Source organism: Odontesthes bonariensis, chromosome 6, assembly GCF_027942865.1.
Source record: "Odontesthes bonariensis isolate fOdoBon6 chromosome 6, fOdoBon6.hap1, whole genome shotgun sequence".
Taxonomy (NCBI): Eukaryota; Metazoa; Chordata; class Actinopteri; order Atheriniformes; family Atherinopsidae; genus Odontesthes; species Odontesthes bonariensis.
The window spans coordinates 8,891,415-8,908,961 of NC_134511.1; the positions used below are offsets into that span (position 1 = coordinate 8,891,415).

Consider the following 17,547-nt stretch of genomic DNA (forward strand, 5'->3'; position numbering starts at 1 on the left):
GTGGCAGGAGGGGAATATGTTACAGGCATAGAGACACTTTGAGGGATCACCAGTAAATCAACAGCCCCCCCTTTGCTGCGTAAACACTGACAGGCATGAGGAATCTCACTCATCCATGGCCTGAGGAAATGAGGGTGAGAGATAGCAGAGTGGCAGCACAGGAGGCCACAGTGGGATAGTGGAAGCAGCCTAAATAAAAATGGCTCATTGGAAGTGTTGTTTGAAGCTTGTCTGTGGTCAGAAGTACTTTGAAATGAGATGGTATTACAACTTTGGAGTAGAAAACAGCACAGAACATACACAGAACAAAAAAATACGGGGTGTATATTTGAATACATCCATTTTGCTATTGTCAAGCTGTTGTTTTCTTGTGAGGTTTAGACAAGTATATCAAATTTTCTACCTGTTTAACATATATGAAGAACCCAAAACTCATATAAACCTATACGCTTAACTATGCAGAACATCTGCCAAAAAGTTGCTGTCTTCACCCACCCATCCCACAACAGCACATCAGTCTATTAAATGTAGTCACACATTGCTCTTCCACCCCACTCTGCGTTCATTTACACCACTGATGACTTCTATAAACCCAGTGCTGTTATGACTAGGGGGGGATTCTTGCAGCTGTTGCACTGAGTGGTAAAAATCACAGTTTCCATTTAGCATTCTGTCACCTGGCATCATCAGTCCTCAACAGCCACATTAATCCCCCCACAGATACCGAGGCGGCCTGCACAGAGACGCTGGCTGCACACCTTCTGCTGGAGATTCTGATACCCCAAATCTTAAGAGAGCTGAGTAAGTAACAAGATTAGATAAACACAGGGTGGGGATTAGATTCTGAGGCAGCTCTGAAGCTGAACTCTCTGTTTCTGTAAAATAAAAAGGGTGGACGGTCTGTTTTGTTTTGCTTTTTAAACATCAAGTTCTATATTAAATAAAGATAAATATATTTCAGACTTGGGTCTGGACTTGCAGCAGATTGCATTTTTCAGGACACTTTCATATCTTTGCTCGATCTCTTAAACACCAATGAAACTCCATCTGCAGTGTGGATGCATGTCCTACCCAATAGATTCAAACCAGCATTTGGGTCAAATTTAATCCTGCTTAGACACTATTTGATCTGCAAATCAAGCTGTAGTGGTGCAGGTTTGGGAAGCAGACCACAACAATATCGTTACTGATATGCTTCTGCTGCATTAAAGAACAGCCTCAAAAACTCATTCAAGTGTCTCCAGAGGAGGCACCCTCACATGTCAGGTGACATGGGTCCAGCCAAATAACCAGTAAACGGATTGAACCTGTCAGCACATTAAGGAAAACCCAATGCAAGCTTCTAATGCAGAGCGGTGGCACGAAAAGCCAAGAACAAGCCAGAGTATTAAGGAGAGATGAGGGATTAACTTCACTGATCCATTTGTCTTGCAGAGAAGGGGAGACAGGGAGGGGGAATCCTCTTAGCCAGAAGGTAGTGGGGTTATAAATAGTGCGCCACTGACACTAAATTCAAAACTCCAAATTTTTGCATCGTGTCTTTTTTTTGGGGTGGAGGTCACTTACGAGAAAATGAAAAGAGAGAAACAGCTGGAGCGGGTTTGCTTTGGCTCCGGATAGTGAAGATACAGATAAAGTATAAGGCGTAAAGAAATTCTAAATGGTGTCTTATTAGGTGCGAGCAACTTGGAAAATAGTCATAAAACAATTAGCGCGTTCATCAAATAACGCTATTGTGTGCGTTTTTGCCTGCTCACCAAGTGCGCTCTTTTCACCACCTGCGCGCTTTGTGGAAACGCTCCAAAATAACGTCATATTCAATAAAAACATCCAGCACAAAACATCCCAAAAACAAATCCCCGTTGCTCACCTCAACAAGCAGGAAGCCAGGTGTGAAATCTCTTGTATCCGTCCCCCAAAAATGAGCGAAAACAGCTTCCCCAACAGTCGAGACTTTCTCTTTTACATGTGAATAAACCGAGACGATCAAACCCCGCTGACCCTCCCTGCTCCGGCCACTCACTGCATCATGCACTTGGAAATGCAATATTAATATCAAAATGAAAAATATTTTTAAAAAAGCGTGTTCCCGATTTTACTTCAACAACAGTGCTGAGCTTGTTCGGAGAAGTTTAGCCGCATGAATGAATGAATGAATGAGAGCTCCGACCGTGTTAGTCCACCGCCGTTCAGTTTCTGAGCTCCAGCAGCTGCGAGCAGCCTCAAGACTCAACTGCGAGGGAGAGCAGCAGCCAATCAGAGGAGAGCGCTCTCCCACCTCCACACACACACACACCTCCCTCCCACGTCTCACCCTCCCCTGCTCTCTCGTTTTCATTTCTCTTTCCCTTTCTCCCTCTGCGGCACTCTCACCCACACTATCTACATCTTTCTCATCCTCCCTCTGAAGTTTCACTTCTCCGTTTTATTTACCAGGATTTTACCAGAGAATTCCACAAGCATCCCCGCTTCAAAAATACTTCCAATAACAGTTGGTTGATGAGGTATCACACTCCAAATATACAGTATATACTCTGGTGACTGTCCGTGGGGTCGTCAAAGACTTTGTGAGGGAGGGGTACGCTTTATCATTTTCTTTTCCCAATTGTATGTGAGCATGTACACGTTATTTATGATTGTATACCGGGTTTAGAAAATGTGCAAAATTAGTCATTTTTTTCCAGAAGAGGTCAGAGAACAGACATGCTTCCCAGGACCACTTTGAGCTGCATACAAACATGTTTTGAGGCACTAAACACAGATTAAAAAAAAGTTGTTTTAACTCAGTCAGAGGTAGTAAAGGTTAAGCCAGAGAGTCAGTCCCGTTCATCACGAGGGAATCCTGATTGTCTGAGGCAAATCTCATGCTTAAATCTGACCAGATGCTCATGTACAGGCAGATTATTTATTTTGAACAACAGAAAAAAGCTTGTGTTGTCATAATTTCTGATTTGGCTTTTTTTTTTTAATTACAGGTATGTTACAGTACAGCTTGACATTATTTTATTTTTTTTGCTTTTTCATTGTAGGTAGTACCATAAAACTGATTCTTCTTTTGGTACTTCCAAGAAAGCGAAACTGATACTACAGATTCAGCCACTTAAAACAGCCTCTCACAGTCACAGAAAAGATGGTTTCTGGCCAATTTCAGCAATTGACTTTGCAGAGTATCGACTGGGAACTGAATGGCCCATACATGGAGCAGCTGGTCCTTCTAAATACGCACACACATACACATATATAGGCTGTATGTATTTGGCGACATGGAAACACTGTAGACCACTGTGGGAATAAACATCTCTGCAGCAACGCACAGAATGACACGCTGTATTGTTCAATTAGGTGACTTGAAAGTCTGGCACAAAGTTTAACACATTTGTGTACATAGATCACTTACTGCATGCATGGCTTCATTATGACCATTCACTGGAAGACAACACAACTCTCAACTTCATTCATCATAACAAACATTCTATATACTCCTCACCAGAAAGTCTCTTTAGATAAAAGTGTTCACACAATGAGAAGCTGTTTCAGCTTGACACATGCTGGGATAATGAACAGCTGACCCGCCCACATCAGGGGTAATGGTCTGAAGTGGAAAATGAAGCACAAAAGAGCTAAGCTAAGTTTAACAATCCTACACTGTACCATGCTGTAGAAAAAAAAGATCCTTTATTGGACCCGGCAATCCTCTTTGGCGACCCCTTCTCCTGGCAGTCTTTCTGGTTAAGTTTGTGTTAACATCATGCAGTGATACCAGCGACAGTTAATTGTATCTAGACCAAAGAGGTGAACCAAAATATCAACTGTCTTCTGGAACCACAGATGCTTTACTCTGACCAGCAGACAGGTCTGGTTCTCATTAGCGCACCAGTTCAGTTTGACAACCCCAAAACTGGTTGCAAACCAAATCTGTTTGTATTCATTTATTTAGAACTCACCCACTCATACTGGTAATATCATTTGGATATGATTGGCATTTGTTTTTTTCTGGGAATCAAGATATAAATGAACTCACAAATTTTGGGTGAAATGACTAGAAAGTTGTTTGAAAAGAGTAACCATGCTAAACTCTGCTGGTCAAAAAGTCCCATAACTGAATCTGTAATGCCCTGACCTTCACATGGCTACAACCTGCATATGACAATGATACAGCAAAAACAATAATAGGCTATTGGTTGCTTATCATTTGAACTCAAAGTCAGAATTTCCAAGTTCCCTGTGGTAAAGTTCAACTTAAATGCACCTTGAAAACGAGATTCTGGCTCAGAAAATTGAAGGAACTTCACCTACCACAACCTCATAATCCAATATGGCCGCCCTCCATTTAAAAACAGGGTATAGGTGTTCAATTAGCTTTTCAGTCAATTTGTGCCACATTCAATTGAGTGCACACCTAATGCTGTCCAGCTTCTATCTGTGAACTTATTGCTTGTCTGCACTAACTACACCACAAATCCTAGTGGTTTCATCATCAACTCAGCTGTGATGTCATTCCCAGCTCCGACTTCTGAGTCAAATGGAACACAGCATCGTATCCTCTCCTGTCCTGTTCAGGTAAAGTTTCATAGCTGCTGATTGTAGAACACCACCCACCTCCCATTTTCATCACCTCTGTTCACGGTTTGTTCACATGATATAAAATCACAACCGTTTCTAAGTGGCCATTCCTAAAAGGAAGTTACCTTTTATAAAGCAGGCAGTTCACATTGAACAAAAGCCCAGCGTGAGTCCGATGCAACAGATTTTTCAAAAGACTGAAAGTGTACAGATTAAATTAAATCAACATACAAACCACAATCATATTCAAATGACAACTGTATTAAATCCTTTGATGCGGTGTTCTCCGGCAAACCCTAATCTTAGCTGGATCACCATGCTCCACGTGCCTGGTCACAGGGAGCAATTGTGGGATTTTTCTTTTATGAAAATTTAATTAACTTCACCTGGATTTAACTATCAGGGTAAATGAAATTATAAAAACCTAAGAACGGGCATAATTTGGATCAAAGAACAAGAAAACATGCAAATTGATTTTCTGTCTTTATATCTGAAGAAATATGTCATATTCTAACAAAAACACATTTTATCGGTTCAGACGTTAGCAAAGTTCGTTTAAACTGAAACATTTGCAAATGAATTAGAGCCTATCCTTCTCTGCACCGCCGTTAAACTGAAGCACAAAAGAAATGTGGCTTCCTCAAAGATTACAAACTGGATGTTGTTCAGTTGAAAAAGTGTTGGCTGCCTGGAAAAATGCTGCTTTCCGAGCAGAGTGATAAACTATGGCAAATTAACAGCAAATCACCTCAAATCTCATCAACGTCCAGGGGCATTACATAATCTGGGATTAGCACAGATGAACGTATACGTGCTAATCTGGCTTAACTCTTGCTTAAATGACTGCACAAAGATCAGCTCTGTAGTCACTGTGTTAGACATCATGGGACACAAACGCATCAGAAGTCTGATGAGTCTACAAACAACTGAAACGTATGAATTTATTTTCCTTTCAGGCGACACTGAAGGCATTCTGACTGACTTTCTTCCTCATATATCTGGCTCTATTGGAAAACATGACTGATTTATAGCTGCTTTGGATTTGTTTACAACAAAACAAACAGCCTCATCTTACCCCTGAGTTTGGTTGCTGTGTATTACAGGAAATCATTGTAAGCAGTGCTGATTACAGCCTGGTTTCTACATTTCAAAACCTAAAGGAAGTCAGATTTCTACATTTCAACTTGCTGAAGTGAGTGAAAGATTTCATGTTTGTCCACTCAGTAACAACCAGCATGGGGAAAGCTGCAGCCGCCAGGTTTAATAAATAGGATTTCTTTAAGTGAAAAGCAATGTAGGATTCCCATCACGTACAGGGGACACTGATGCTTCAGGCACTAGAAGTGTTGGAGATTTAACAGTAAATCAGAGCAGTCATTGGGGTGTGAAAAGGTGTATTACGCCCGCAGCCTCATCACCGTTCTGTGTTACTTAGGACTTGAGATGACCTTTTACGAAGAACAACTTTGGAGTGTCAGAAGTATGTTACAGGTCTCTTATGTAAGTGTGAAATCCAGGCCGATGTGTTGGAAGTGAAATGTTCTTGCAGAGGAATAAATAAACACTGACTACAGTATGTGCTATAATCCCAATATAGCTTCAGCACTACGCAGTGAAGACAGACATCAGGAATTTGCAGCGAGAGCTTCCCCCCCCCCTTCTGCCATCACTGTAGTCAGTTTACGGTCATGCTGTGGTCATTTTAGCGTCAGTACATCCGATATGTAGCTCCAAAGCATTGTCGATGCTTCAAGCGCACCGAGGACTGTATCACATACTTGCATAGCAGTTATTGTAAAAGATGCGTTCATATATTTAACATATCTGCCAGCCTGACAATTGAATTTACAATGGAAAAGCTTTTTGAAAACAAAAAAAATAATCCTTCTATTATCACAAAATATGTCGAGTCCTCTGCTGTGACACAAGGTTCCGTATCTGTTGTGCTTTAGATTCAGTAACAAAAAATATTTGTTTCGCTTGTAGATTCTTGTTTAGGGGTTTTTTTTTTTTACTTTTAACATACAGCATGTGATCGTTAAAATCTGTAAAAAGTGAATCAAAATGTATCTTTATGACCACTTGATAGGATATCTCGAATTGTTGGGATGCTAATTGTTCCTACAGTGGTTGAAAAGTCACCTGTAATAAATAATCTCATCCAGTTGTCACCGATGTGATTACAGTTCAAACAGTTAGCTTTTAAGGCTTTAATCATGTGTCAGCATTGGATGATTTGACAGAGATTTCAGTAGGAATAAATGGTCTGAAATGTCTTTTTAATTCATACAAAAAAGGCATGAAATATTTACATTTTGTACAACCGAGATCACAGAGAGCCCCCAGCAGATGTAACCGCAACAATAAAAAGAACAAATTCCTCTTTACGCCTCATCCTAAATTTTTTTGTAAGGCTTTGTGAGCATGGCTTACCACTGCTTTTCAGCCAACAATCATCTCCCTAAGCCCCTGTCAGACATGGATTATGTCATCTTAATAAACAGATAACTGAACATGCATTTGCAGAGACTGTTGGTCAAGATTTTGTGACTGGAAGCTTTATGGTTTCTATAGTCAGTGCAGTGCTGACCAATCGGGTTTAGGTGGAGTTTTATGGAGAGCATAAAAGCAGAATCTTAAATGCAGTTGCTATAGTTGGAGGACTTTGCTTTTTAAAATTCAACTGCATTCAAACAAAAGTGGGTATATATATATATATATATATATATACAAAAGTGTAAAACTCAGCCGTTATCATTATGTTTTCAATAAGTAATTCTGTCAGATGTAGGTCAGCTTTGGGTCAACTTTCCCAACGAAATGCGAGGTCCTCTACCTCCAGAAAAAGTCAGACCTCACAAGCGCTTGGCCCTATTTTCTCTCCCTTCGTATCACTGCGTGCTGTGTAGACCGAAGTGCAGACCGAGCAGCAAACACCGTAACAGGCATGCCTATCGGCAGGTGGCAATCACGCAGTGATACGAAGGGAGAGAAAATAGCACCAAGCGAGGTCTGACTTTTTCTGGATGAACGATTTTGTGATACAAATGTATTACTCTATTGAACGTATATTATTTTGAGAAGCAAAACGCTTTATTTTTGTGGCCCCAGCCAACTAGCCGGACTACTTTTGTCAACGCCAAAACGAGGCTGGGACTCGGCTCACAGGACGCAGCAGGGGGTAAGTCAAATTTAATAAATGATATTGCTAATATGGGATGTCATACAGCTTCATGTCAAAAGAGGCGAACTATCCCTTTAAGGGAAACAAGAGCAGTCTGAAAGGGGCTTTTCGTCTCCTTGCATTTGAGGGTCTTTTCTTGCATTTTAAAATCTCAATTCTGACCACGATGACCCGATTGCAGCTCATTAAGTCATCAGTGTTCTTATCCAGTTCCATCTGAGTTTGAGTATTATTCCACTCTCAACCACAGTAAAAATTTAGGCGTGAGAGCATCTTAATCTACGTCTTTGTCCATGGCATGATTTGGACCAATCAGTGCCTCTGATTGAGCCTTATTGCCTCCACAAGTACACCCCTGTTGTTTGGTCAGACTGGTGAGGAGCTCCACGAGTCTGATCTCATGCTCCATACGAGCCTTCTCCCTCCTCTCCTCCCTCTCAGCCGTCTCCCTCTGCCGGAGCTCCTCCCTCTGCAGCCACTGGGTCAGGAGCTCCTGATGCCAGCGGGCGTGTTCCTGCCTCTGACCCTCCAGCTGCACCAGTAAGCCCCGCGTCTCTGACACAACCTCCTGGAAGCACACCAACAAGTTCTTGAGGGCAGGTTCGAGGCAGGAGGATTCAGGACCACGGTGGCCGGGGGTGAGGAGGGTGTTGGAGCTTTCAACCGAGGGTGCTGGGAGAGGAGAGGCAGCGGGCTGGGCATAAGGACGAGGAGCAGCAACAGGAACAGGAGGTGGATCAGGCAGATGTGGTAAAGCCTGTGGGGAAGGTGTGCTTTCCACTGTTGTAGCTGTGAAAAATAACAAAATCAAACTGTCAGTGGTGTCAAACTCAATTTCAACAGACAAAACCAGTGACTGAAATGCTGTCGCCATGATAAACGGCAGCACACCACAAGCTCTGATGTCACATCTTGCTGTCGTTTATGACACTGATGTGCTTTTACTATGAAAATGACAAATAGTCCAACCAAGAAGCACCAAAATGTTTATTCATACACGATGATGCCAGATAGTCAAAAGCAGTTCATGTCCGAAAAGGCCCGTTATGAAAGGTTTTCAGTCATATGTGACATTTTAAAATCTAATTTAAGCTCTAGATACTTCTGTCTGGTCTGTATAAAACATTCTTTTTTTTTTGTTAAATAAACATGCTTCATACACATTTACATATGTAAATATGTATATAAATTCACTTTAGATTAAACAAATAACCCTAACTCTTAATATTAACATTTAAAACAGTTTATGGAGAAAAAAGTCCACTAAAAATCTGCATGCACATGTACAAAAACATTGTGTGCATGGTGTATACATCCTCTTAAGTCATGCATCTCTTAGATTTGTGCAAGATGAGCTAAACTTGAATATATACAGTAAAACTGTGAAATATTTAATGTTGACACAGGAAAAGTTCCCTTTGTGGATGTCGAATGCCAGTCAATAAGAATGAGGGACTCAACATATAGTCTCACAATAATATTAGTGGAATGTTTGCAATTCATACCAAGACTGTGCTAATGATAGGATCACACTTATGACACTGGAAATTAAAAATTCATCCCATGAAGTAACAAATCCAGTCTTGGTGTAAGCAACATAAATATAATGATCACTATACATACCGTTACTTTCAGGATGGATGGCCGTCTCCCTATAGACTTCATGCCGTCTGTCTCTTGGGTGCAGCGAGAATCCTGCATCACTGGATTCAAACTCATCTGTAGACTCTTCTATGTCCTCCAACTTGACCACAGAGTCAAAATGCCCACCTGCCTGCTCCTCCAAAGAACTCAAACTTTGTCTTCCTGAACTCCGCAATAAACTCGGATGAAGTCCATCAACTTCAATTCTGGAATCCAAATCTGACTGGATATTTCCAGTACCTTCAAAGTAAAACTCCGTCATTCCAGCTTGAGAAACGAGGTGGGGTCCTGCTTCCCCTCCTGTTGACCTCCTGCCCAACACTGCGTCCATCTCGGCAAAGTATTTAAACCCGCACGGCTGCGAGCCATCAACAGCCTTCTGTAGTTTGGCTCTCACATAGTTAGCTTTCAGAGTTTTCACCCTCAGTCGGCACTGGTGGGGACTGCGTGAGAAGCCCATTTCACTCATGCGGCATGAGAGATGCTTGAAGACATGAGTGTTACGAAGGTTTTCCGCCAAAGTCTTTTGGACACGCTCATTACTCCAGGCACACAGAAGCACCTGGGTCTCCTCCTCTGTCCAGTTGACCGAGCGTTCTGCATCTCGTTTCCCTGTACATGCAGAACACAGCCAGAGGTTTCTGGTCTAGGATTATGGGACATATCCATTTTTTAAATACTAATTTGTCAGTTTATCTGATTTAAATATCCAAAATTAAGCAAATACAGTACTGTGTATTGAGCCAGCACAAGTTTACTTTATATTTTGCTTCCAAGCATCCAGACTTTCTTGGAGCTAATCATTTAAAATCATTTAAAGTGGGCATGTAAAATAGTTCTCCGAGCCTTCTGAAGGTCTTTTAAAGCTTTGCTTTGGACATTGGTGGTTCCTTTTAAAAAAAATACTGTAGATTCAAATATTTTTTTATCGATTTTATGTGTGGGTACAAAATACAATTCGAATTTCCAGTGTTAGTGTAAAAGAGTGAAATGAATTGCAATTAAACTTAATAAGGATTCACAAATCTGAACAAAGGTAAGGTCCGTCCCTGGTAGGCAGTTATTAAGTCAAATTTACTAAACAAAATAAGCACTATACGGATGTGCCATCTTAATGAGGATCAAACCTTCTTTACCCTTCTGATAAAAGCTGTAAAATCTATATATTTGGATCACAGTAGCACGCATCTAACAACAGGGGCTTTATCCCTCAGTTGCTACACTTTAATATCGGGGTTATCTACAGCTTATTTTAGGAAAACACACTTCGTTTAACTGTTGCAGTGCAATCCAATAAAGCAACTTACTCAAAGCATACCGAGATTCTCATTTTCTAGACATTAGAACTATGCCTACCAGTGGAAATATGCCTAACTTGCCTACAAACTTACCAGCTTGCTTGAGACTATATGGATTATGCTCAAAATTCAGAAATTGATATCGGTACTGATACTCAACAGAAATCCCTCTCTACTTGTGCTTTCACCTAACAGGAAGATTTCACAGGTGAAGCTGAGGGTTCGCAAACAAGCTAACTGAGATACAGACTTATAACAAAACTACTCAAAAATGTAACGGGTTCGGAGTCCATTTCTGGAGGACAACTCGAGTAAAGGACGTCTGAGCAAACAATGCAACTTCCGGGTGCATGTGTGACAGAGCAGCTAACGCGTGCAGCAAACAGCTAACTGACCCACACTCCGAACCAAAAACAAAATGCTCTTTCCGTTCACACGCTCTTACTTCTTGTCGTTGACACGTTGTTGGTGGAGTTGAGTAAGTTGATTATCGTAGAACTCATTTTGACGCGCAGCAGCGAATATAAACAATCATCACACGCTCACGCTACTCTCTTCCGGGGTTGTGAGCTCAATGCGTAATGTCACGTGACGCTACGTTAAAAACTGATGATCAACTTCAACTGCCGATGACAGAGCTGTTCACTTGTATTCTATGAATGTATGACGACAAATTTAAACTTTCATGTTTTTCACCGAGTTTTACTTCGTCAAATATATATTTTATATATATCTTTATTCACAAACAAAATGTTTTAGATTAATTCCGCACCTTTGACTGAATTTATGCCTTTCTTTAATTCTGTTGTAAATATTAGAAACAATTTTAAAAGTACCACATTTACTGAATATCAAGTATTAGTTAGTTTGATTAAATCCCCTGAAATAAAAAACAGTTTAAGTATCTGTTTTCTGTTCCAACTTAGACTGTACATGATATACATTTTTTATTAGAGAAAAGCAGAAATAAAGAACAAAGAAGTTTAGGTGAAAAGCAAACAATAGAATAATTCTAGACTCCACCAAACTCTCCACTGTGTTCCTTTTTCTATTAACCATAACAATTCTAATGAAATAGCATGTAATTACACAGACTATAATTGTGTTTGAATAGTCAAATGAGATGATGAAAATTCATCTTTTTCTGTACAATAATATTTCTAAATCATATATTCATTCTATTCTTACAAGCAATTCTACAATATTTATCAAGAACAGAGCCAATGACTTCTGCTTTTCCCGTGTATTGCTCAACTCTCACCAAAAATGTGCTGCGGTTTGAATGTTGTGTTCTCTACTTTCAGAATCTTAACAGATGTCCTACAGAGTTCCTGTGTATGCGGGTCAAAATTTATTGCTATTTATATACATCGGCTATCAGCACAGTACATACATTATTCTCTTTTTTTTAGATTTAAAAAGGATAATGATGCAATTACAAATATTAAAGTGATACACTTTGATAAAAAACTTTTAGTCTATCCAAATCCTGTAACTTTAAACCATCATTAAATTGCTTTAAAAAGGGATATTCAGTCGAGTCTGTTTTAATCAAGGATAGTTGATATATAAGAAAATAGTACACTCTACAGGAAAGTGGTGTGGTCTGTTTATCCAACGTGACTTACACTCATATCCCAGGGAGGCAGGTAGCATAAGGGGGTCTTGCCTAAGGACTCCTATGCAGGGGGGGTCAGGATTCGAACCCCACATGAAAGGCGTCAATCTTACCACTATACTATGTCAAAGTACTGTGGCAATGATGAGACAGACAATAGCACTGCATGACAACCTGCAGCCAAGTCATCCATTTGAATGAAACAGCACTTGGCACTGTGGGATTTGAATGTAAGAAGCCTTGAGCAAAAGAATGTGAGGACAAATTACAAAAAAAAGTTTAAGCTCAAGTACTCAGAAACTCTTCAGACTTCCAGCATTAAAATCACTTTGAAATGATTCTGCAGGCCGACAGCTGCTGAAGAAAAGACTAACTGTGGGACAGAGGAGAACAGAACAAGATGATAGTTGACCTAGTCGACTTTGCAGCTAAATGACAGCACTCATATCCTCAGTCACACCTGTATTAATACAAGTCCTCAACTCACTGCCAAGAGTGACACTGCCCCCGGAGACTGCAAGTCATCTCAATTTAAAATGACAAGAGGGAGTTATTCAGAGGAAAAAGCTCCTAAAGAGGGGGTGATGTGCTAATGGCTTGTCTTGTGTATTTTTCTGGATGTCTGTCGAGAGTATTAAGACCTCTGGTGTTCCTCCTTCGGTTTAATGGTTCACTCCTCGTCTCTCATCTTCAAACACGGCAATTTGAGGGGGGTAGAGGGTACTAAAGTGGTACTAATGCGGATTCAGGCTGCAGAAACATTAACATTTGGAGCCTTCAGCCATTATTGTACAGTGAAAATAGTTGCAAAAGTGTATCAGTATCTTAAAAGAGAATGTGGTGTGTTATTTAGCTGAAGCGCGGCTTGTCCTGCTTGTTGTGCAGCAACTCATTCCATATTTTTCATTCAGTTAGATTCTACAGAAGGTTGCTCATACAGCTTTACACAATATCAGCCAAGACCTATATATATATATTATATATATATTTATATATAGTTTTGTTTCAGACAATGCTGATTTCCTATTTGTTTTTACGTGTGTTTATTGCATCAATACTTGTAGCAGTTGGCCTTGTTTATAGCCCAACACCTCAAATCAAGAAAAATCTCCAGAATGATGACATATTCTGAAAGGTTTTCATTTTTTTTCTGAAAGTCAGATGACGGACTTGACAGCAGAAGCTGAGAACAAAACAAAAACTCTGACAAAAGAAATTTTCAGAGCCCTGCTAGTTGAAAGTTCCCACAGTTATCTCACAAAGAGGAAATAAGAGAAGGCAGCTGTGGCTTTTTTTTTTTAATAGGGGGTTTTGAACACAAGTTGTGCAGGAACACACAGCAGAATAAAAAAAGAACAGAAAAAAATCCCCTGGCTACAATGGAAGAGGGGGTTTCGTAAAGGAGAAAGAAACCAACACTTGACAGACTTTTCCAGGAACGTCGGCTCAGTTTAGGTACCTGGTAAGTATTATTTGTCGCCGGTCGTTGCTGTTGGAGTGGGACTTTTCAAAGGGAATTCATAGTTTCCACGTTGGTGTCCGCAGACTGAGTGAGACTTTACAGACACGCATGCAGCGCTTACAGTCAACCTTTTGGGTCAGATGTGGCAACACATCCAATGCACCAGCATGTCTACAGTTTATTTAAGAGGTGTGTATTCTGTGAATTGTCCTGCACACACCGTTGGCGTTGTTACACATTTTTGGGCTACAGCAGTCAGCTGCAGATGGGTCTGGAAGACCGTTACCGACTGATAAAGAGGAGGAAATTTACATCACACAGGCCTTACAGTCATTCAGATGAACGGAGCATGATTCCCCATTTAGTGTCTCAATAAACAGATGAGGTGGAGTCCACAGTTATTGATTTTGTACTTTTTCTCACTTTTATCCAGATTAAGATTAGGGAAGTAATCACATTCACTGTGTATTGTGTGTAGAACACTTCATAGTATTTTCCACATACAAATACCAAAGCTGCAGCACTGTTTCACCTACAGCTAAAAATGCATTATTGGTTTAATTTGTATCTCTCATCCTTACTGTTCTGCAACTGCACTAACAAATTAATGAAGAATGATTTATAAATCACATTCTTCTTTCACAAACAAAAGACTGGCAAACACTTGCCAAAATACTAAGAACACAAACATAAAAACTCAAATATTTGTCAAATATTTGATCAAATGTTACCCTTCATATAACCTCAAATCTTGAACACCATGGAAAACACATCAAAGTATTACTTCTTCTTTTGCAGAAATCGTGTCAGCTGGTTGTTCCGCACTTCCTTAATGTCAGAACGACGGACGCTCTTTTCGTTTTTAGAATCTTTAAATAATGCAAGACTTTCCATTGTCCTTTCCCAGAAACATTTTGTGGTTAGATAAGTGTTTTCTTAATTATGTACATTAAACGGATCAGAGCACAGATGAACTCCAATCCAATCGTAGGATCACAACCACAGCCACTGAGGTAAAGAATTAATCAGAGATCTGTTACAAAGGTTGTGGATACTTATGGAAGTAGAATCTTTTTTTTAATTTTTTTTATTCTAAATACATTTAGAAAACACTCAAAAGATCTGTTTTTGCTTTGTAATTGCAGGTCATCATGTAAAGAGTGATGAGATTTATCAATTTAAGATGAGTCTGAACTTCTCACCAGCCCTGTACAGTACATCTGACTTTTGCACATTTTACACCAAAAAAATATGATCAAGAAACAGCCTGTATTCCTACAACCAATGATGATTGAAAATAAGGCTTTGATAAATAAATAACAGCAGAGACTGCACTGTCAACTCTCCTCATGGATTGTCTTCTGCGTCCTTGATGGGGAGAGACAGGCTGCAGGTCTACTAGTGTGATTACTAGTAGTGCAGATAAATAGGTCAGCGAGCACACAGCGAGGTATGATGTGGCGTGTCCTGCAGACGGTTACGTCAGCAGAGGCTGAAGCAGAACTAAGGTATCCCACTGTGAAGACTCAGGATCTCTGCCTGCAAGCTGCTCTTTGGCGTGACTCCATTTTCTTCCCTTTCATGTCTCCTGACAACCTGCAGCCGCCCTGATGTTTAGATCAGTAGTTCAAAAACTTTCACACCAGGCACAAAGACTCAACATGGGAGCAGTGCAGCTATTTGTGGAATGTGTGAATTTTTCAGCTCGGAACTCCCAGGAATACGAGTCATTTAAGCTCGAGCACTTCTTCTAAGGCTCACGCAGACTCGCTGACTTTGCACTCACCAAATTCTATATGCAACCCGTCTCAAAATATATATAAGATAATAAATTCTTGCCATAGCTTAGGCCTTGAAGACATGGCCACGAGTTAGTATTGTGTGGAGTTAAATTGTGTCCATGATCTAGAATCTGTTTTGCAGTATACCGACAGAACTGTATTGACATCCAGCAACGCCATCTGGTAGATAGTGTCAGACAACCTGAGCAGAAAGTATGTGATACTATGCATTTTTCATGATTTGCACATCTTCTGTGCAATGAAGGACTTTCTGCTCTGTATTTTTACCCTAAGTCTTCAAATTGGGGCATCAAAGCTTAAAATGAATATTAATGAACCACAAAAAAGTGATCTGCTGTTTATATTCAATGCGATAAGATCATATGAGATTAAAACGCAAAGAAAATATGGACAATTGTTGGATAAGTTGTTTTTATGCTGTTTGTTCTTCCACACGTGGCAACGGCTTAGTTACCCAACACCAACACATTAGTATCTTGTTAACAACAACAAATTTACCGTCAGTCACCACCGGAGTTATTATTCTTGTAAGCTGATTTACAACAACACTGACATCACACATTCAAGTGGTGTCCACATTTTTAACCCAGTTCTAAAGATGATTCTAATACTGTGAACCATCTACAGTGTTTAATGTTGCTGCTTCACAATAAAGACTATAATGATAACAATAATAATAATGAAGGCTATAGCTCAGGAGGAAGAGCAGTCACCTGCCGATCAGAAGGTTGGTGGCAGGACGAGACACTGAACCCCACGTTCCCTCCTGATGCAGCCATCTTTGTTTGAATGTGTGTGAAAGCGTAAAAGAAAGCCTTCTGTAGCATGAATTTGGACGAATGAATGAGTGTGTGAGTGAATGTGGCATGTAGTGTAAAAGCGCTTCGAGTGGTCAACTAGAATAGAAAAAGCACTATGCAAGAACTGTCCATTAACCATTGACTAAAAAGTTACCAACCAGGTTAGCAATTGTACAGTAACCACATTTTCTCTCTTTCGCTCTTCCTCACTCTATATTCGTATTCTCCTTTGTGCCAGTTGCCCTGCGTATCTGTTTGATTGTCTCATACTCTGTGTGCTAACTTATACTGCATGTTAAAACAATTCCCATTAAGTCGGCTGAGTTACATTGAAAGATATTCACATATTATAGGACAATGTAACTAAATTGTAACTTAAAAGAAAGCATTTAGGACTATGGCCTAAATCCATGGTCACAATTAAAACCTATTCCAGTCACCCAGATCTTCCGTGCTTGCCTAAAAGGCATCTGGACTTCTTTTCTTGATTCTTCACAACATGCCAAATGGTTCTGTTTGCTCTGATGAAATGCTTTACCATTGCCGTTTGTCAGTTTCATGCACAAGGGAAGTTGTTGCCTTCATGTCCTTAATGGTATAATTCTACCGTTTACATTCCTGCTACTGCGGCAGATTAAAATAACTGCAAATAACTACCGATTTTATGGGGCTATATTCCTTCAGCCACAGGCTCCAACAATTAAGTATTTTGTAGATGAAGTGTGTATTGATATTACAGCAGCTGATGCAGAAAGTATTATGTTACAGCTGTGATTTGTAGCTGTAAAGCATACGAATCTGCACCAGGGCTGAATGCTAAACCACAGAAATTCAAAAACACACATCGAAGAGCTACAGGAGGTCATTTATCCGCAATAAAAGTGGGCTTCAGAGATGTTGTGATGTGGAGTCACCCGTCCTCTTTTCAAAGCTTTACCCAAGTCTTTCATACGAATTACAGAACTCATAGTCCATTGCCGGGACACTCTCTAATTTGCCTGGATTTTTATAGAAGCCACCAATTTGCAGAGGCCACTTTAACCAACACCAACCTTAAGGCAGAGCATCTGTGCTTCAAAACACCCCCTATGAGCACCAGATGCCTCCATGAGAAAAAAAACATCCTGTCTGCCTTAATATATTCTATTCAGATCAGTTCAGAATAAAATGGAAGAG

General features: G+C 40.2%; 2 protein-coding genes across 4 annotated transcripts in view; both read right to left on the reverse strand.

Annotated features, from left to right (window-relative positions):
- Positions 1 to 17,547, reverse strand: part of rasgef1ba (RasGEF domain family, member 1Ba) — a 121,144-nt gene that overhangs the window by 24,519 nt on the left and 79,078 nt on the right. The window contains exon 1 of one of the 3 annotated variants that reach the window (XM_075467249.1): positions 11,135 to 11,223. The exons of 1 other annotated variant lie outside the window; for it this stretch is intronic. The gene's annotated coding sequence lies outside the window, so the exon portion shown is untranslated. Of the gene's footprint in view, positions 1 to 1,870; positions 2,211 to 11,134; positions 11,224 to 17,547 lie in introns of those variants that run through there. One more of the 3 variants, XM_075467248.1, reaches the window with a different exon arrangement.
- Positions 6,305 to 11,116, reverse strand: LOC142381936 (uncharacterized). The gene is made up of 3 exons (XM_075467251.1): positions 10,783 to 11,116; positions 9,371 to 10,003; positions 6,305 to 8,536 (listed from the first exon to the last, which is right to left on the reverse strand). The coding sequence occupies exons 2-3, from the start codon at positions 9,858 to 9,860 to the stop codon at positions 8,022 to 8,024; spliced, it is 1,005 nt and encodes a 334-aa protein (XP_075323366.1). The 5' UTR covers positions 9,861 to 10,003; positions 10,783 to 11,116; the 3' UTR covers positions 6,305 to 8,021.

Excerpts from the sequence above, each read along its gene's own strand:
- LOC142381936 (XM_075467251.1), bottom strand. The coding sequence starts at position 9,860 with ATGAGTGAAATGGGCTTCTCACGCAGTCCCCACCAGTGCCGACTGAGG. Across the intron at positions 8,537-9,370 it reads CATCCATCCTGAAAGTAACG|CTACAACAGTGGAAAGCACA; the intron begins GTATGTATAGTG and ends TATTTTTCACAG.